Below are 22068 nucleotides of genomic sequence, written 5' to 3'. Positions count from 1 at the left end.
AATTTGAAACTTGTTTTATGGCTATTGGGCCTGATTCAGAGTTGTACTCTAATGCCACCGTCACCGCTGCTGTGTAAATATGCAAATGTTGCAGCCGCCCGAAGATGTATTGAGACGCCCACCTGAGACTATGCAAATCCCAGAGGCTACGTAAAGTGTCACCACATCTGCATGTTTGGTCGCTGATCATTGGATTGTCACAGTCCTGAGTGAGCTTATGGTTCCACAGAATGGCTGAGGGAACTGAGACACCAGAGGCATATTTATTGCGTATGGGATCACAGGATGCGACACCCCCAAAACAGTCACAACAAGCCACTTGCACATCACAGCTCGCGGACCGGCAGCCAATCAGGAGCGGCCACTCTTGATTGGCTGCCGGTCCGCGAGATCCTATTGGCTCACGGCTGGTGCCATATTTGAGGTACCACTGGTGCTTTTTAGCTGGCTGTGCATAACTGCACTGCTGCGACGCTGCCACCCGGGCCCCCGCCATTTCAGGACCAGCTGAAGTCTGCTAAGTACATAGGTCCTCCTAATGCAGCTAGTCTCTCACTGTGCTGCCATCCGCCATACTGGGCTTTCCCCGACATGGCTGCATCCAATGCGACCAGTCAGAACGAGCCACTGGGCGGCTGCAGGAAGCTAATCTTCCAGAAGCAGTCTGTATCAGAGTTTAATATATTAAAGGACAATTCCCCCCCCACGTCGGCAGTAAGTAGGACAGAAGGGCCATCTGTACAGGCTGCTAGAAGGAAGGGCACACAGGCTTCAAGAGATCCGGACTACCCTCCAGCATTTAACACCAATGCCAGTTTACTTCTACCATCTGGTAAAGTAGCTACCTGGCGAACATTTGTTATAATTATAATTTTATCTTTACAAGTTTTATCTCATTTTTTGTATCATTGAGGCGTTTATACGTAACTTGTGGTCACATTAAATTAGTATGTTTTTTCAATATTGACTGAGATGTTATATTGTGTCATGCAAAGTGAACACATGACAGACCACGAATTAGAAATTACTACTTCACATAAGGGGATACCAATCAAGTTTTGCCACCTTATATGATTTTTGCCCTATATGTCTTGTAGTTTTCTGCATTAGATCTCAAGTAGCGCCGTTAAAAAAAAAAGAAAGAAAAAAATCTTTGTCATAGGGACCGCCTCACCTCCCTGCACCCACAGCTTCACATTTGATTATGTATCCTAAAAGACATTTAAATCAGTCATAATTTGTTTATAGAAGGGACCCAAATGTCACAGACATCATTGTTAAACTTTAGACCTGCTTTTACCACCTGTAGGTGGCTGACAAATAACCCTGGTCACTGGATGGCTGCATAAAGTGCAAGTAAATTCATTCTGGCAAGATCTAGATGAAACATTAGCTTTGAGTCAGATATACTGCATCTTACCATCTCTCTGCAGGCTATTATATGTGACCCAAGCTAACCGAATGGTGAAAGAAACATATCCACATGGCTGACATCAAGGAGTTAAACTGCAGTCTCAAAACTGAATTTGTGGCTAGTGTCATTTCTTAGAAGATACTTCTATAGAAAAACTTAAATGTAGCATATCCGGCCACTGAGATGAAGTGGCAACAGGGACAAAACACTTTTACAACTTAAACTCTGGTGGATTCATATAATGGAATCGGTATGTAATGCTGCCAGACTAAATACAGACGCTGGAAGCCCAAACCATCGTGATCCCGACTGGGGCTGGTAAGTACCCTAACCTTCCCAAGCCCCCCCCCCCCCCCAAAACCTTCACTTAGTGGTGCCCAACCCTAACTTCCCCCTGGTGGTGCCTAAACCTAACTCTCCCGGGCTGGTGCCTAACCCTAACCTCTCCCCAGTGGTGACTAACTCTAACCCTTCCCGCACCCTAAACCAAAGTCCCCCCGGGGGTACCCTAACCTAACCCTCCCCCTTTGTGGCCAAGATGTAACACTGCCCGGCTTACCTTCGTTCAGGAAGCAGTCTGTTCAGGAAGCATCAGGATCTAGACATGCGTCAGGATTTCGACTTCTGTCTTTAGTCCAGTGTTAGGATTTCGATTCCGGGATTTAGTCAGACGGCTTCCGGGCCGTCAGCATTTGGGACCGCATCCCCATAATATTTGTACCCTTAGTGACCCAAATGAGGATTTCACGGTTGCGTTATTTGATTATATTTCCATATTTATTTCACGCTCTACAGAGGTGTCTTCATACATCTATCCTTTCTACATCATATGGCACGATTTAGACGACAGTGGACTTTCATACTTTTTCCTAAATGTAGCTTATTATCCACATCATAGCCACATACAAAGTTGCTTATATTGTACTAGGATTATTGGTTTGTCAACTGAACGGGTATAACTATAAACTCACAGATTAAGTCACTTAAAAAAAAAATTATATAATAATAAATTATATATATATATATATATATATATATATATATATATATATATATATATATATATATATATATACACACACACACACACATATATATATATATACACACAATCATTTGTAAAGCTTTAACCTGATGAAACTGTATAACAAATTAAGCAAACGCTTCATACAAGCAACTTGTTTTGCTTAAAATGAAAGATTAGAATAAATAAAGTACACTTCATGAAAGTAAAGGATATTGTGAGTCATATGACAGGCCAAGACCAGCATTGTGCTCCTCATGGAATTCACATAATTCCTACTGGAAACTCAGAAATGTACTTGTGTTTTTGAGGACTGGTCCCATTCAAACAGTAGGGCTTTCTAGGTTTGCGCTTGTGATAAAACAACTAGAAGACCCATATGTGAGCTATTTATTTTTAACTCCATTTAAGAATGTCTTCAGCCACTTATCAAACTTTGTCGTCACTAACTACTTGGGTGTTTGATTTTTATTTTATTTTTTTTCACCATCAGTTGAATATTGACCTGCATGCTAGCTAAAAAGACCCCTAAAAAACAACTGCATAGCTCCCAGCATGCATCTCTTTCAGAAAAGTGATGCGAGACAGGGATTGCTGAAATCACCCTGTGCTGATGCAATACAATGAACGGGATATACTCTCCCTGTCATACAGGACTTATTAAGCTCCGCAGACGCTGCATGGAACATTGTTGGACTGTAACCAACACTCCCGTGTTACAGAGAAATAGCTTGCTTCATTGTGTCAGCACAGAACCATTTGAGCACCATGAACAAACAAAGGTTATTTTTTTTTTAGGTGGATAACTAATAGTGTGTCCACCCTTACTGCGTTTTATACAGATGAATCTTTAGAAAATTCTTTTTAAGGGTTAATATGAAGTTTGACAGTCTATTCATATGTAACTTTTCTTAAATGTAGTGTTCAAAGCACAGTCAGGAGTGGAAGCAAGAACATAAGAAATCAGCTGGTAGCCCGGAGCTAATGGGCACACAACCCAAGGCATATGATTATATCAAGACAGTCTGGCGGACTTTGTACAGATATACAGTATATGCTACTGGTTGGATTCTCGCACATTCTTAGAATTTATGCTGGTTTTGTAATGCTGGGTAATTAAATTCATGACTCAATGTACAGTACATGCCATTTTAGTACCAATTATAAATATAGTACATGTGTATCATGTCAAGACTATGCAAAAAATGCAAAGGAGAGGCAAAAACGTATACAGGTTGAGTCTCCCATATCCAAATATTCCGAAATACGGGATATTCCGAAATACAGAATTTTTTGAGCATGACAGATAGTGGACCTTTTTTTGATGGTTCAATGTACAAAAACTTTGTTTAAAGCACATAGTTATTAGAAATATTGTATAAAATACCTTCAGTCTGTGTTTATAAGGTGTATATGAAAAATTAATTTCATGTATGTGCACAAACTTTGTTTGAGCCACAAAATAATTGAAAATATTGTATCAAATTATCTGCAGGCTGTGTGTATAAAAAGGTGTATATAAAACAAATGCATTCTGTGATTAGATTTGGGTCGCTTTCACAAGATATTTTTGGATTATTTGCATACCAAAATGATATGAGAGTTATGGTAAGAACTTACTCTCTTTCTTCGAAGTCCATAGGGTCCACAGGGAGACCTTGCAGTGTAGGTGATGGAACTGAATCTGGGCACGACACAGTTAAAAGCTTTCAGCTCCCAGGATGCACTGGTATACTCTCCCTATACCCCATCCCTGAGCCAGAGGCACATCAGTTGGTAAAAAGCCAAAGGAGGATAAGAGAGAAGGAAGACTGGTACACACACACACACACACACACACACACACACACACACACAAATCACACTCTCACAGAGAAGGAAACGGGAAACCGGTGACCAGTAACATAGCCCATATGAAGCCAGGTGCGTCAGGGCAGGTGCCCTGTGGACTTCGAAGAAAGAGTTAAAAGGTAAGTTCTTACCAGAACTCATTTTCTTCTTCAGGGTCCATAGGCTCCACAGGGAGATCTTGGGGATGTCCCAAAGCAGTCCTTTTAAAGGATGGGCACGATCCTGCGCTGAGAGGAGAATACAGCGCCAAAAGGTAGCATTCTGAGAGGCAAAAGGTATCAAAGGCATAGAACCTTAGAAAGGTCTGGACAGAAGACCACGTGGCCGCCTTACAAAGCTGAACAGCCGAGGCGCCACGGCGAGCTGCCCACAGAGTAGAATGAGCATTAACAGATGTCGGAACAGGCAGGTCTGCCTGCGTGTAAGCCTCTGAAATAGTCATACGAAGCCATCTAGCCAATGCTTGCTTATTGGCTGGCCATCCCTTCTTGTGAAATCCATATAGCACAAACAAGGAGTCCGATTTCCGAAGAGAACTGGTACGGTGCACATAAATCCTGAGGGTGCGGACCACATCCAAGGAGGCCTCACCAGCCGAGAGGTCTGGTGATTGAAAGGCCGGTACTATATATGCAATCACCAGAAGAATGATTCTTAGCAGTTAGCCACTTAAGTTCCACTGACTCTAGTGGTTCAAATGGAGGACCCTGTAGGGCCCGAAGAACTACTGCCAAATCCCAAGGAGCCACTGGATGGACAAAAAAAGGTTGAATCCAGAGGACACCCTGGAGGAATTTATGTATATGTAGAAGCGGAGCAATTCTACGTTGGAACCATACTGACAGTGCTGAGACATGCACTTTCAACGAGGCCAGGCGGAGGCAGAGGTCCAATCCAGCTTGAAGGAAGGCCAGGACTCTAGAAATCCGAAACACCTGAGGGTCGTAATCTCTAGTAAGACACCATACCCTGTGGTAGATCCTAGCCGAAGCAGGCTTACGCGCTCTAAGCACTGTGTTGACGACAGAGCAAGAGAATCCTTTGGACCTTAGGAGGGATGTCTTAAGAGCCATGCCGTCAAAGACAGGTGATCCAGGTCTGGGTAAAGGCAAGGACCCCAAGACAACAGGAATGGAGTGTCGATAGAGAGACTGTGAAGATCTGAATACCAATGACGTCTGGGCCAAGCTGGAGCCACTAGCAGGACTGTGCCTCAGTCTTGTTTCAACTTCCGAAGAACTTGAGGAAGGAGAGGGACTGGAGGAAACAGGTACGCAAACTGGAAGGTCCACTTTACTGACAGAGCATCCATCAAGGTTACCTTGGCATCTCGTTCTGGACCCATACACTGGTAAGTTGTGATTGTGTCGGGAGGCCATGAGGTCCACCTCTGGGAGGCCCCACTTGTCCACTAGGAGTTGAAACACCTCTTTGTGTTGAGACCATTCTCCTGGAAGCACGTCGTGATGGCTGAGGAAGTCCACTTCCCAATTGAGAACTCCCGGAATTAACACTGCCGAAATGGCCGGGGGATGCCACTCTACCCATGTTAGAATACTTGGGTCATTGCTGCCCGACTTTGAGTGCCTCCTTGATTGTTAATGTAAGCCACCTGCACGGGTTTTCCATGGAGAATGTGTTTGGCCAGTTTGAGGGCCCTGTACACAGCCCGAAGTTCCAATATGTTGATCGGTAGGGTTACTTCGACTGCGGTCCAATGGCCTTGAAAGGAGTGTGGACCGGTCATTGTGCCCCAACCCCGTAGACTGGCGTCAGTTGTTAGGAGTACCCAGTCTGGGATCCAAAACGGGCAACCCTTGGTTAGATGGGATGCCAGGAGCCTCCAAGACAGAGACATTGGCAACTCCGGAGAGAGCACCATAGTCTGAGATTTGATCTGGTGGGGTAATCTGTTCCACCTGGAGAGGATCAGCCCCTGCAGAGGCCTGGAATGAAACTGCGCATATTCCACCATGTCGAAGGTGGACACCATGGATCCCAGAACCTGCATCACCGAGTGGACTGACACCCGGTGACTGTGGAGGCATTTGCATACTTGTAGTTGTAATGTGGAGATCTTGTCTGAAGTCAGAAAGATTCTCGGTTGTTGAGAATCCAGCAGGACTTCCAGATGAACCATCCTCTGTGAGGAAATCAGGGAGGACTTTTTCCAATTGATTAACAACCCGTGCGCCTGTAGAAAAGCAATTGTCAATAGCAGGTGGTGGCAAAGCACTTCTGGGGAACTCGCTAATAGGAGGAGGTTGTCCAGATATGGTTGTAGCCATATACCCCGACTCCGTAGATGAGCCGCTATGATAGCCATAACTTTGGTAAATACCCTTGGAGCTGTGGACAGACCAAAGGGTAGCGCCGAAACAGTAAGTGTTGCTGAAGTATAGCAAACCTGAGAAACCGCTGGTGTGAGGGCATTATAGAGACATGTAGGTATGCAGCCTGAATGTCCAGGGATACCATAAAATCCCCAGATTGTATAGCCAGTATGATGGAGCACAGGGTTTCCATCCTGAACCTGGGAACCCTGAGAAATTTGTTCAGGGATTTGAGGTTGAGGATAGGCCGATGAGACCCATTCGGCTTCTGAACCAGAAAGAGTAGAACAAGAACCAGTCCCTCGCTGGGATTGCCGAACTGGCAGAATTATTCCAGCCCTGCAGCAAGGACTGTATGGCTTTCTGGATCTGAAAAGTCTTTGTCTTGTCTGAAGGAGGGCCTGTGCAGAAAAACTGGTGGGGAGATCTTTGAAGGAATGAGAGGGCATACCCGTAAGAGACCACTTGTTACCCAAGCATCCTTGGTGGTTTGACAACAACACTGGGCGAACTGTAGAAGTTGACTTCCCACTCTGGGATCCCCGTCCCATCAGGCTGAGGTTTTATCCTCTGGTTTGGAAACCGAACGTATTGTGCTCCAGGCCTGTTTCTTAGGCTTGGCAGTATTCTTGGCTGCTGATTGCCTAGGAAAAGACTGTCCTTTGGGTTTCCTTGGGGAGAAAAGGAACGAAAGGAGGAGGTTCTAGACTTTGAGGGAGCAGATGCTGATGGCAGAAAGGCAGATTTCGATGCTGCCAATGTGTCAACAATCTTGTCCAGGTCAGGACCAAACAAAAACTCCCCATTTTAAGGCAAGGCCTCCAGGCCCTTCTTAGAGTCAGCATCCGCCCTCCAAGAGCGCAGCCACAAGGAACGGCAAGCAGACACGGCCACGACCCTGGAAGTCCGTAAACTGACATCCAGAGCAGCCTCACCAATATATGCAGTCGCATCCCTAAATGACACCTGATTCTCAGGAACTTCCGTGGGGATGGAGTCCTCAAGTGCATCGACCCAGCTCTCTATAGCTTTAGCTACCCATGAGATAGCCATAGACTGACGGGCAACAGCTCCTTAAAGAGAGTATATTGATTTCAGGCAAGTTCTCACTTTCCTATCTGTAGGGTCTTTCAAAGAAGATATGGAAGGCATAGGTAAAACGGCACTTTTAATCAACCATGTAACGTGGGAATCCACCGCAGAGGGCGATACCCACTTTTTACAATGAGCCTCAGGAAATGAGTAACATGAGGCTAAACGTTTCTGAGGTTGATACCTCTTACCAGGCAGTCGCCATGTGATCCACTGGCTGATCTGAAAGAGGGAATACTGCCAAACTCACCTTAAACAGAGGGTGTTTGGATTTAGGGGCTGGCTTCTCACTCTGTAACATGGCCTGAAGGGCAGTAGAGGAAGTCGCCATGCTCTGTAGAGAAGTGGATAAAAACATCCACACATGGTGGAGAGGTATACCCTGTGGCAGTCCCAGTGAGGGAATGACAGCCTGCTGTGTCACAGAAGTGGTCGGCATAATTAGCGGTAGTCCCTGTGAGGGAATGATGGTCTGATGTGGTAACCCCATAGAGGGAAAAACAGCCGGGACCGCTAGGTGGCCCACAATGGAGGCCAGCACCTGAGATGAGTCCTTCCAAGGGGGTTCCTGTACCGATGTTGGAGGGTTTGAGGTGCCTGGTGGATTAGAACACCTCACACAACCCAGCTCGGACCAATTCCTCCTCACTTAAGCCTGCAGCACAGGAGGAGGGGGCATGGTGTTTAAGGGGCTACACCTCAAAAGCTATTGGAGGTACAGAGCTGAAATTTGGCACGGACGAGTAGAACTATCTCTCAGTGCTGCATGCCAAATTTCAGGGCATAAACATAAAAGGATTTGGGAATAATCTAAAGTTCCAACTGTCACTTTTTGGTAACATTCTCAATTACTACCACTTTTCTGCTGTTCTCTATGGGGTTTTTTGGGAAGGCATAACTCAGGGTAGGGGGCGAATTTAGACTTGGGGTTTGTTTTATTAGGTAGCTATTATGCCTGGGGAAGGGCTTTTGGGGTTCTGGTAAATTAGAAAGTTAAAATTTTTAAACTATTACCACAAGAACGCACCTTTGAATAGATAGGAAATTTCAACTTGTTGCGCAGCGGGCGTTAACTGCAGCCAGAACCCGGGGACGGTAGCGGTCGGCAGTGCGTGCAGTCATTAGGACATGGGGTGGTAGCAGTACACAGATGCAGGCTTGGATCTGGAGATCCGTGATACCTGCTTCTGTGTTTTAAAAATAAATAAATAAATAAAAAAAAAGTGGCCCTGACCCTCAAAAATAACCAGCACCGGGCTTTGGAGACCCAGTACTGGTTGTGCTAAATACAGGGGACACATGACATAGGGGTCCCCCGTATTAAGCTCAACCAGCACCAGGCTTTTCAGAACCAGTCCTGGTTGCCAAAATACGGGGGGACAAATGACGTAGGGGGTCCCTCGTATTCAGCAACCAGCACTGGGCTGAGCCAGATCCGGTTTTGGAAATATAGGGGTAAAAAAAAAAAAATAATAAAAAAATAAAAAAAATGCATAGGGTCCCCATGTATTTACCAGAACCAGACTATTTCTAGCAGGGGGGGGGGGCGGGGGGTAATGCCACAGCCAGGGGAGCCCATTCACCGGGCCCCCCAGCCGAAGCATCACCCCTGACCGCTTTTTTGCCAGGACCCTGGATTGTCTGAAGAGGACAGATCCACGCATGGGAGGAGAGTATGGAATTTTTATTACAGATAATCCATAGGATTAGCTACTTGGAGAAGGACAGATTGGCTTCAAGGATACTAGGAGAGTATGTGAGATAGTGTGAGTACGTGTGCACGCATGTATGTTTTAATAAAATTTAACTTTTCTATGGTGTGTGTGTTGTGTGGTTTTTTAATATTGCTTTTGCAGTGGAACTACAGGTACCAGTACGACCGTAATGCCTCGCATGCTGATACTTCTGGTTCTCCAAGTACCAGCATGCGGGGGAGGCTTGCTGGGAACTGTAGTTCCACAGTAAAAGCCAATAATCAAACTTCACTTGCACCACACTTTACATAATCAACCCGGTGCCCACCACCCAGGGGTGCCAGGGATAGCCCCGGGCTATAAGCCAGGGCCTGAGGTGACCTGGAGAGGTGTACCCCTTTTTTGGGGGGGGACCCCAGCTCCCCAAGGATGCCCGGCCAGGGCTGACTAGTGGCCAGGGGTGATGCTTCGGCTGGGGGGCTCGGTGAAAGGGCTCCCATGGCTGTGGCATCACACCCCCACTAGAAAGAGTCCAGTGCTGGTTCTGGTAAAAATGGGAGGACCCTACACACTTTTTCCCCCAGTATTTCCAGAACCAGGGCCTACTCAGAGCCCATTCCTTATTGCGCTGAATACGGGGGACCCCTACATCATTTGTCTCCTGTATTTTGGCAACAAGGGCAGGTTCCGACTAGCCCGGTGCTGGTTGTGCTTAAGTACAGGGGACCCCCTACATAATTTTTCCCCTGTATTTAAACACAACCAAGACTGGTTGTGTTTTGGGGTGGTGGGGGCATTTTTTTTTATTTTACACATAGATGCGTAGATGGATCTCACTGCTGCGTTCGTGCATCTGTGGCTTATTGATTTTATATTCTCAGGTGCATGCACACTGCCAGTGAACCCTCTGATGCCTCCTTTGCACTGCACCGCTACCTGCAGCTGTCTCGCACTCTGCACCTCCCAAACCACCTCCTGTGTGCTGTCCCCTCTTCCACCTACACTAGTATACCATTTTTTTCCCCTTCTCCCCTGCAGGTGGCCCGGTTTGATCATCCAAACCCTGATAGTTAATAAATTTTTGAAAAAGCTATGAAAATTCCATAGACAAAAAAAACAACATGACTGTTTCACATGTCTCATTAAGGCTGCTTAGACATGATCTGAATATTCACAAAACCTATTGAATTTCTGCCACTCAAACTCCAAAAAGCAATGAAATTACGATCATGGACATGTTCCTTGGGTAATATAGATATGGTGTGCCATGATACCATGTGGTTAACTGCAGATTCAGTACTCTCACAGAGTGAGATTGCGGTCACTCTCAAAATGTTGGAGCTGCTAATTCACTGCTGTTTGTTGAAGAAAGAAAGGATGAGATACAGTACCCCTTTAGCAAGTGCTAAAGGGGTTATGAATCATTGATAATTGGGGCCCCAAGTGTTACAGGGAGGTCAAGCTGCAGCACACCTCCAATTAGCAAATGGTGGCTTATAGGAAAAGGGGTGGAGCCTATGGAACACAGGGTGGAGCCTCGCGACCTCCACCTGTTTTCATTACGTTAGGGGCGTGCCCAGCGCTCTCCGAGATTCTGGGTAGCCCCCAGGCAGTCCGCACGAATTAGAACAGATGCCGTGCGCATGGCATCGGTTCTTCTCCTGCACACCCATTGCTCTGCAGAGCAGAGGTTTGTGCTCTCCCCAACTTCCCCCCCCACCGCGGGACAGTCCCGCTGGATGCGGTACAGTTGGGAGGTATTCCTATATAGAATCATGGCTCTAGGTACAAATCCTTCTACAAGCAGATTGCAGGCTCAGCAAATTATGGTTTTCATTCTAAACTCAGATTCCTGTGGTCTACATTAGACTAAGCTCTCACTAGCAGGGCCACTTCCCTCATGTGCCTTTTCTTCCCTTACTTCTACTATCATCTACTCATTGTTTATAAAACATGTCCTTGTACTGTAAAGCACTTTTTTTTTGCTTTGCTCTGTTGCTGTACTTTGCTAGGCCCTGTGGAACCCTTGTGGCGCCATATAAATAAAGGATAATATACTGTATGTATTAAAGCATTACAGCATTACTGTGTGTGCCCTACTTAGACTGCAAAGTCAACACCAAATATTGCACTTGTGTTTAATTACCGGTATAGTATACTATTCCCAGCACTGTACTTTGTTAATTGTGTAAGGTACTGTATGGCCAAAGGCAGAATAATATGATATATGGTAAGAACTTACCTTTGTTATCTCTATTTCTACGAAGTCCATAGGGTTCCACAGGATACCTTGGGGTACAGGTGATTACGTCAGGCATCGGGCACCATAGAGTTAAGTTTTCAGCTTCCCAGGATGCACTAGGGTCCCCCTCCTATACCCCGCCCCCGAGCCAAGGCATCTCAGTTACGTACCAAGCCATAGGCCGCCGGAGGAGAAGGAAGAGAGAAAAAAGATCTGGACACACACAAGAATCACATTCTCACCAGAGGGGGACGGTAAAACTGGTGACCAGAGTAAAGCCCATCTGCAGCACAGTTGCGACAGGGTGGGAGTCCTGTGGAACCCTATGGACTTCGTAGAAAGATAACAAAGCTAAGTTCTTACCATATCTCATATTTTCTACATCAGGGTCCATAGGGTATCCACAGGATACCTTGGGGATGTCCCAAAGCAGTATCCTTCAAGGGTGGGGACGCTCCTTTGCTGAAAGGAGAATCCGCTGCCCGAAGGAAGCATCCTGAGAGGCAAAGGTGTCAAACGCGTAATACCTCACAAAAGGTGTGGACAGAGGACCACGAGGTAGCCTTGCAGATCTGGACTGCAGAGGCACCACATCGAGCTGCCCACGAAGGACCCACAGACCTAGTGGAATGAGCCCTCACAGAGGATGGAACCGGAAGGCCTTCATGAAGATAAGCCTCTGAAATTGCCATACAAATCCAACCTGCCAAAGTTTGCTTTGAAGCCGGCCAACCCTTTTTACAAAAGCCATAGAGGACAAGACGTCCGACTTCCGAAACGAGGAAGCGCGGTCAACATAAATCCTTACGGCCTGCACAGCGTCCAAGGTGGCCTCACCCACTGAAAGGTGGACTGAGTTAAAAGCCGGCACAACGATTTCCTCGTTGATATGGAAACGTGAAACTGCACTGCCCTGTTCCCATGAACAATCAGAAAAGGGGTCTACAGGATAGAGCCCCTAAGTCAGAAACACATCTGGCCGAAGCGATGGCCAGAAGGAAAATTGTTTTAGCTGTCAGCCATTTAAGGCCCACTGAGCACAGTGGTTCAAACGGCAGTCCCTGGAGAGCCCTCAGGACCACAGCTAAATCCCAAGGCGCCACCGGTGGAACAAATGGCGGCTGAATTCGAAGAACACCTTGCATAAAGGTGCGCACATCAGGGATTGTAGCAATCCTACGATGGAACCAGACAGACAGGGCAGACACCTGCACCTTCAAAGAAGCAAGGCGAAGCCCAAGGTCTAGTTCCGCCTGTAGGAAAGCCAATGCTCTAGACAGACGGAACTCCCGAGGTGCATAATCTCTCGGCCGACACCACTGGAAGAACGTATGCCACACACGATGGTATATTCTTGCAGAAGGCGGCTTCCGAATTCTTAGCATAGTTCGTACTAAAGAGCTGGAAAACCCCCTGGACCTTAACATGGCCGTCTCAACAGCCACGCCGTCAAAGACAGCCGAGTCAGGTCCGGGTGAAGACAAGGACCCTGAGACAGTAGGTCCGGTTGCAGCGGCAACTGCAGAGGACTGTCCACGGACAGACTCTGAAGGTCTGAGAACCAGTGCCTCATGGGCCACGCGGGAGCTATCAACAGGAGCGTTCCTCCTTCCTGTTTGAATTTCCGGATTACCCGTGGAAGAAGGGAAAACGGAGGAAAGAGATAAGCAAACCGGAACGTCCACTGGACTGACAGAGCATCCACCAGAGACGCCTTTTCGTCTCTTGTGCGAGACCCGTACACCGGCAACTTGTTGTTGTGCAGCGACGCCATGAGGTCGATCTCTGGAAGACCCTACCTGTCCACCAGAAGTTGAAAGACATCCTGGTGCAGGGACCACTCCCCCGGATGAACGTCCTGGCGACTGAGAAAGTCCGCCTCCCAGTTGAGAACTCCCAGGATGAATACTGCTGATATGGCCGGGAGATTGCGCTCCGCCCAGACCAGAATGTGGGACACCTCTACGAGTGCCACCCGACTTTTGGTTCCTCCTTGTCGATTTATGTAGGCCATGGTGGTGGCGTTGTCCGACTCGACCTGCACAGGGTGACCTTGGAGAACCCGCTGTGCCTGCTGGAGAGCATAGAAAACGGTGCAGAGTTCCAAGATGTTTATCGGAAGCTCCTTTTCCGCCTGAGTCCATCTGCCCTGGAACAAGTGTGGACCCGTGACCGCTCCCCAGCCCCGAAGACTGGCGTCCGTTGTCAATAGGACCCAGTTCGCTACCCAAAACGGACGACCCTTGTTGAGATGGGTCGTCTGCAACCACCAGGCAAGGGACAGGCGAACCTCCGGAGTGAGCACCATCGTCTGGGATTTTAGACTCTGAGGCAGTCCATTCCATTTGGACAGGATCAATTGCTGCAGAGGTCTGGAGTGAAACTGGGCATATTCCACCATGTCGAATACTGACACCATGGAGCCCAGTAACCTCATTGCCGAGTGTAGAGACACACGGCGACTCTGCAGACAACTGCACACCCTCAACTGCAAGGCAGAGATCTTTTCCCCCCGTCACAAAGATCTTCTGCTGACTGGAGTCCAATAAGGCTCCGAGGTGCAGAATCCTCTGAGACGGGATCAGGGTGGACTTTTGCCAGTTTATCAACCAGCCGTGGCGTTGCAGTACTGCAATAGTCAGATCCAAGTGGCGTAGAAGGAGCTCTGGAGACCCTGCTACCCACAAAAGGTAGTCTAGGTACGGCAACATGCGGACTCCCTGCAGCCGCAGGGACGCTGCCATGACCGCCATAACCTTGGTGAATACACATGGCGCTGTCGCCAGGCCAAAAAGGTAACGTCCGGAACTGAAAGTGATCGTTGCGGATTGCAAACCTGAGGAACTGTTGGTGACGCAAAAGAATAGGGACATGCAGGTAAGCGTCCTGTATGTCCAACGACACCATGTAATCCCCAGGTTCCAGCGCCAGAATGATGGACCGTAGGGTCTCCATCTGAAACCGCGGCACCCGCAAGGACTGGTTGAGGGCCTTGAGGTTGAGAATCGGACGGTATGACCCATTGGGTTTCTGCACCAAAAATAGATTGGAATTAAAAACCCTGGCCCCTCTGGGAGAATGGAACAGGCACTATAACTCAGGCCTGGAGCATAGTGTGCAAAACCTTCTGCAGTTCCATGGCTTTGGTCTGGTCTAAGGGTAGACCCGTGGTGAAGAATCGGGATGGGGGCCTGTGCCGAAAGGAGAGGGCATACCCGTGAGAAACCACCTCGTGAACCCAAGTGTCTGTCGTAGTTGCCGGCCAATACTGGGCGAACTGCAGCAGGCGGCCTCCCACTTTGGGATCCCCCAAAGGGAGGCCTGGACAGTCAGGCCGCAGGCTTGTCATCAGACTTAGGGGCCGGACGTCTGGTACTCCAGGCCTGTTTCCTGGACTTGGCCGATTTCTTGGGCCCAGCCTGTCGGGGAAAGGACTGTGCCTTAGGTCTACCCTGGGCCCTATAAGGCCGAAAGGACGACGTACCCGAACTGGAAGGGACCGCAGCAGACGGGAGACATGCAGACTTGGCTGCCGCCAGCGTGGCCACAATTTTATCCAGATCCGGACCAAATAGGACTTCTCAATTAAATAGCAAAGCTTCCAATCCCTTTTTGGAATCAGCGTCCGCCTTCCAGGATCGCAAGCATAAGGTGCGACGAGCAGCCACAGCTGCCGAGGAAATGCGAGAAGTGAGGGTACTAATATCCAAGGCCGCTTCATTGATGTACGTGGCCGAATCCCGGAGGTTGCCTATCAACTGGGACTGTTCAGCCGAACAGTCGGAATCCAAAGACGCCTCCAAACTATCGGCCCAGCGCTCCATAGCTCTGGCTACCCAACATACAGCCATAGCCGGTCTGGAAGCCCCCCCGCAAGGGAATAAATGGACTTTAGGCAGATCTCCACCTTACGGTCCGTAGCATCCTTCAAGGAGGACATGGAGGGCATGGGTAATGTGGCACTTCGGACTAGGCGTGTCACATGAGAATCTACTTGAGGAGGGGATTCCCACTTAGACAAATAATTATCCGCAAACTGATAAGCCACCGCTAAACGTCTTTGAGGCTGATACCGTTTGCCAGGATGTTTCCACGCCTCCTCTAAATGGTCTACTAACTGACCTGAAAGAGGAAACACTGTGACGTCACCCTTAATATCCTTGAAAAAGGCTTATTTGGACTTGAGGATCATCATCCTCAATAACTAAAGCTGTGCGGACTGCACGAATAAGGCCAGGAATATAAACCTTAGACTTAGCGTCCGACTCTTTAGTACGGAGAGGTTCTTGGTCAGAAAGATCCAGAATCTCCCTATCATCGGATGTCCCGTCGTCATACTCATAAAAGGAGCAGACAGACACCACCGGCCGCTTGTGAGGCCGCAACACAGACTCCCCTTGTAACACGTACGACAAATGCTGTACAGAGCTTGTCAGTGAATTAACCCACGCAGGCTCCTGAGAGACCTGAGGAAGGGAAATAGGGAGACTGTGGGGTACCATCAGTTGTCTCGGGAACCCCTGCATGGGTGACGACACCGCTGACTGCTGGGACAATCCCATCTGAGAGAACGCAGGTTGCGGAGCTAACTGGCCCACTAGGGTTGTAAGCGCTTGGCGAAACAAGCCCAGGGCGGTTCCTGTACCGGAGCCGTGACAGTAATTGGTCGCGCCAATAAAAAACACTGCCGACATAGCCCCACCGCACTACCCTCCCCCTCCGCTATAGGTACCTTGCACGTAGTACACAGAAGCTGGAGAGGAAAATCACTCTCAGACATGATGGCAAGTATGTGACCCCTCTCACTGATACTCGTTAGTATAGTGGGAGAACCGCCCTGCAATCACTGCATCGCAAGGGCTTTAGCAGAAGAAGAGCAGGGACAGTGAAAAGGCTGACAGTAGAAAGTGAAAGTACAGGCAGCAGACGCTAGCAGAAGTCACATACAATGCAAAGAAATCAATTCCTGCACTATCAGCGCTGTTCCTCAACTACGCAGACACAGAGCCTGGTAGGATACAGCGCTGCATACACAGACCTGTTACCAACGGAGGAGAGGTATGCCGGGGGACCCAGACCACGATGCCACCGATCATCAGCGTCCAGCAGCGCTCACCATGCTTCAGCAAAGATGGCCACCGAGGAGCAGAGAGGAGGCCGGCCTGGGGGAGGAGCGCTGCCACAGGGCCGGTCAGCAGATGCACAGTAAAGAGAAGTGCTGATGTGGCCTCATATGTTACAACCAGCCTTAAGGATGTGCAAAAGACCTTAAATGCTCATCTTACATGCCCACCTATGACACATGCCCAGAGTGCTCAATACACATCACTTTTTTTCCCCAAATGGTTTTAATTCCGTTTTTAAAAATTGTATCCCAAAATGAAGAATTACTTTTTTTTTTAGTAAAGGTGAAACAAGCAGAATTTGAAAATTGCATCATTATTACTGCACCATTGTGAAACTGCCTGTGCTGCTGTGACATGCACTACATTTTGTAATCATTTTGCTAATTTGTAGTTGCAGCAAACATATGTAGAGGGAAATACACTTCTGATTTAGCAATATACAGTAGGGAGTCATCCACTCCCAATTCGCTACACTGAGTAGTGTGGAAAGTAGTCTGGTACAACCAGGAATCCAATTGAACATTCTGCAGCCCAGAAGTCATTCTTCCAGCCCCTCCTCCAGCTAGATCGGCTTAATGGGAAACAAATGAACCTTATACTCATCACTGCTGTGCAATGTTCTAATCCAGAGGTTCCCAAACTCGGTCCTCAAGGGACCCTGACAGTACAGGTTTTAAGGATATCTATGATTGAGCACAGATTGTTAATTAGTACGTCAGTCTTTTGATTTAAGTCACCTGTGCTCAAGCATGGTTATCTGTTACAACAAGTTTGGAAACCTCTGCTCTAATCCCTCATTTGCATTCACAGATAAATAACCCCTCAAATTGCCTACTGGTGTACACATAGCAGGGCCGGCTCCAGGGATCTGAGCACCCTGTAAACTAAAGATAAAAAGCAGCGCTAAAGCTTTAACACATTTAATGGATAATATCACAAACATATAAATAAAACATATAAAAGATGGAATGACTTTGAATTGTCAATCAATCTATGGACAATACTTGCAAGTAAAAGAAAATCATAAAGAAAATTGAAGAAAAAAAGGCACTGATACATTAAAAATCGACATGCATGTCAAAACATCATAATGACTGGATAAACTCTAGAATAACCATTACAGGCACTACACAATATAATGCACCATGGAATGAATAATCAGTTCTCTTGGTAGTACCCAAAGAAGCAATCAGCCAAAGATAAAAAATCCAATAGGGGAATGAGCATATGTAGTCCTCACCGTTGGGACCCTCCTAAATGGACAAATATTACCTCTGAGTCTCTTAGGAGTGGTCCAATAGGCAATGGCAGTGGTCAGGATTATAGTGCTCAAAGTCGCAAATCAATGTCCACAGAATCCTAATGCTGGGCTGATGATCATATGGGCTTCCAATGAAGAGAGTTCCACAGATGTTGGACTTCCAAATGGGGTGCAGAAGTAGGTGGGTATGGGTGCTGGTAGTGCCACTGGCTGGGTTTCCCCCAGCCCTCTCCAGTCAGTGAATGGATGGCGCGCGCATGCTCGCTGCATCCATTCACACTCCGGGGGTCCGGCACCGCCGCACAGCTGTGGCAGTGGGGGTCCCCAACCTCCTGATTTGACCACCCGCGGGCCACTTCGGCCCACGGGTGGAACAGTACTGTCCTGCTGAAATCGGGATGTTGGGGAGGGGTGCACCCTCTATGGGTGGCGCCCCTGTTCGACCGCACTGGTCGAACACCCCTACAGCCGTCCCTGACACATAGGATGTTTAGGATGGGATCGGTATGAAAGTGTCAAATCCCGACGCCGGAAGACCGGCAGTGAAGATCCCGACAGGCAAGTAATTAAACTATTACTAAACTATTGGGAGGGGGGGGTTGGGGTTAGGCACCCCTAAGTGCCTAACCCCCCCTGTAAGTGCCACCTAAACCTAACCCCCCCTTCCCCGCAGCCTAAACCCAAGGCTCCCGAGGGGGGGGTCCCTAACCCTAAAACTCCCGGGGGGGTGCCTATCCCTGTCCCCCCCCGGGAGCCTCTAACCTAATGCTCTCACCCCGCGGCCATCCGCTGCCGGCTTACCCTCGATCGGTATGCCGGGCGTTGGGCTCCCGGCGTAGGTAAAATGACAGGTGTCGGGATTTCAACGCCTGTCATTAGACACCTGCCAGAATTAGACAGTCGGGAAGCCGGCGGTCGGCATGACTGCATCCCGTTTAGGATAGCTATTTTATAATTAATGCAACTAAGCATTTTAAATGTCAGCTAAATTACAATCACACATCTAGTGAGACTGGCATCTGCCACCATGTCCATACCCAATCTGGTACCACAAGTGGCAGTACTCCAAGTCCTAGAATAGCTGCTTTTCTACTACTCTGATAGGTATGCAGTGAGTGTGTCGAATGACTACATTATCATCATGTCAACAAACCTGACACCAGAATTTTAACATTGCCATTTTAACGTTGCCGACAAATGACAAGTCTTTATAGGGGGATCCGGTCACAATCCTGACAGTCGGGATTCCAGCGCTGGAATCCAGACACCAGTCAGAATCCCGGAGCCAGCATCCTGACTGTAAATTGTGGGGTTAGGGGTGGGCACTAAGGGAGAGGGATAGGTTTAGGCACTAGGGAGGGGGGTTAGGACACTGACCAACAAGTGTCGGTATCCTAAAACTGTTGGGATGCCGGCGTTGGAATACTGAGCGCCGGTATCCCGTACCCAACCCCTTTAAAGTCATAATTAGAGATGTGCACTAACCCTCGTGTTTTCGATCCGGAGTCATCTTTGTGTTTTGTTTTTCTTTTTTTAAATTGATAAAGTTTTTTAAACCAAATAAAATCATGCAATTTTTGCAATCCAAAATGCGAAATTTGGATTCAGAATCCAAACCGTGGGAAGTTCAAAGCCGCAATTCTGATCAGGCTGCATTCCTTCAGGAGATCAGAACCGCAACTTGGATATGTCCGGATTCAAGAAAGTCAGGTGGATTCGGATTTCTGCCGAACATCTCTAATCAGAATGTCAATACAAATCTTAGGGTTAGCACTATGGACGAAAATTGATGTAGACATTGCGAACATATTGACTTAATCGTACATGTGACATAATGGATTCGATAGTATGAATGAACCCCTCCTAAGGGGCTTGAGGGTTGCAGTAGTGATCCAACACCAAATAAAGGAATGTGAGCACGGAAAGCAACAGGAGCATTAATAAACAATACTCTGTACACAAGTTGTGCCAGAAGCGCTGTGGAAACCATACAGACGGAAGTGATCTCTGTCTCACTGCACGTCTGCAAGTTACTGAACATCCATTATATGAGATGGACAGACAGTCTGGAAATCGCTGAAACACTTCCACAGCACATAGTAACATTAGGACCCAAACAAACTGACCTCATTCCTTAAAGAGAAACTAGAAACTGCTGCAGGAACTTCCTAGCAGCTGGCTGATATATCCGGGATATTATTACTTTTAGAACCGAAAGGAGAACCCACAAAGGAGAAACAAACATGCTATTGTTACACTTACACACACGAGGCTCCCTTGGGGTCTTTTTTAGATGCCCTCTGCGGCTCTTCAAGCTCCCCCGTCGGCTCCGTCATGATCACCATTTCCAGGAGGAGAGTGTCTGCTGCTTTCTGTGACTATAGCTCCCTCCTTCTGACTCACACTCGGCAGCACTACCCCTCTCTTCCTTCCCAATTATTACCCAAACTGCCGGCCTGCAGTATAGATCCCTCTCTCAAGTTACTTCCTTCCACTTAACATCCCGTGGGAGCTGGGTCTCAGACAGAAAAACCAATGGCCATATGCACAACCCAAGTCTACTCCAGCACAGTCCAAAATCTAACAATAATAATGAAAACCTGTTCTACCAGCCCTGCTGCAGGATAGGAAAACTAATTGCTAACCAGCTGCAAGCATTTACCTTACCCTACACCTATTAGCCAATGTAATAAGGAGTATAAAACCTGCAGTCTATAAGGATAAATATTTTATTTATTTCAGGTATTATGGGTGTAAGTAACAAGTCCTCTGCCGCTGCCTCTTTGCACAGCTCTCTGTTTAAATAATTCAAATAGGAAGCAGTATTTTACAGGGGCTGCCACCCTTTTATTTAACAATGGATCTGCTTCAATTTTTTAAAAGAAGATGATTGAGAAGGTCCTTGTTTTACCTGTGCCAGTGATGAGTGAGGAGGTGACACAACAAAGAGTCTTCTGTGATGAAGTCCTAATAAACTGGCTTCTATTTGTTAGGAAATACTATATAACAAATAAAATCCAAGACCATGACCCATAAATTCAAGTTTTACAGTTGACAGATTACATTGCTCTTAGTTTATCAGTAAATTCAATTGATTTCTTGCAAATATATAGACTGGTAATATTTATTATGCATGCTGTTGTTTGTACAAGAAATTCTCTTATATGCTTGTTTGATTTTCAGCCATTAACACATAGAAAAAAAAAATACTTCTTTAAATGCTATTGAATGGCTTTATTTTTGTTTTCAGTGTGTATTTATACTCTGCCTGCATGCTTTAGTTTTTATCTACAATTTGCACTATGGAAAAATAAAAATCTTTGCAAAAAAAAAAATGCCATGTAATAAACCCTAATATTGATAATAATGGTACGGATCGCAATTGCGATTACACACGCAGACAGATTGTTGCTTACTGCGTATGTATTGCAGTGCATGTGCACGCAGGGGCAGAACTAGCAGCGGTGCAGCCGGTGCCTTGCACCGGGGCCCGCTGTGGTGCAGGGGCCCATGGCCGCCTTCATCCGACAGCGCCGCTGCCCGCTGACCTGGTCCCAATCACCTAAATGGTTGGAGCTGGAGCGGGCCCGCTTCGGCCGCTCCGGCTCGAACATGAGAGACACCCACCGCGGCCGGGCCCCTTGCTCCAGCAGCCCGGCCCCTTGTTATGACACGGTGCGCATGACGTCATGTGCGCCGTGTCATAACAAGGGGCCAGGCTGCTGGAGTAAGAAGATCGAGAGGAGCAGACGAGGAAGAAATAAGGTAAGTGGCGGTGATATGGAGGGAGGGTGAAAGAGGCTGACACGCTGGTGCTGGTGGGGGGAGAGGCTGACACACGCTGGGGCTGGTGGCGGGGGGAAGAGGCTGACACACGCTGGGGCTGGGGGGGGAAAGAGGCTGACACATGCTGGGGGGGAGGGGCTGACACGCTGGGGCTGGGGGGGGTAGAGGCTGACACACGCTGGGGCTGGGGGGAAAGAGGCTCACACACTGGGGCTGGGATGGGGGAAAGGCTGACACACACTGGG

General features: G+C 47.7%; 1 protein-coding gene across 1 annotated transcript in view; it reads right to left on the bottom strand.

Annotated features, from left to right (window-relative positions):
* Nucleotides 1–20606, bottom strand: part of GRAMD2B (GRAM domain containing 2B) — a 68052-nt gene extending 47446 nt beyond the window's left edge. Inside the window, exon 1 of the mRNA XM_088475105.1 lies at nt 20300–20606. Within this exon, the coding sequence (XP_088331231.1) occupies nt 20300–20382 (83 nt within the window). The 5' untranslated portion in view covers nt 20383–20606. The remainder of the gene's footprint in view (nt 1–20299) is intronic.
* Nucleotides 20607–22068: the final 1462 nt, after the last annotated feature.

This window comes from Taudactylus pleione, unplaced genomic scaffold, assembly GCF_031769625.1.
Source record: "Taudactylus pleione unplaced genomic scaffold, aTauple2 ptg000162l, whole genome shotgun sequence".
Taxonomy (NCBI): Eukaryota; Metazoa; Chordata; class Amphibia; order Anura; family Myobatrachidae; genus Taudactylus; species Taudactylus pleione.
Note: the sequence above shows the minus strand (reverse complement) of the source record. Positions and strands in the feature narration are given on the sequence as shown.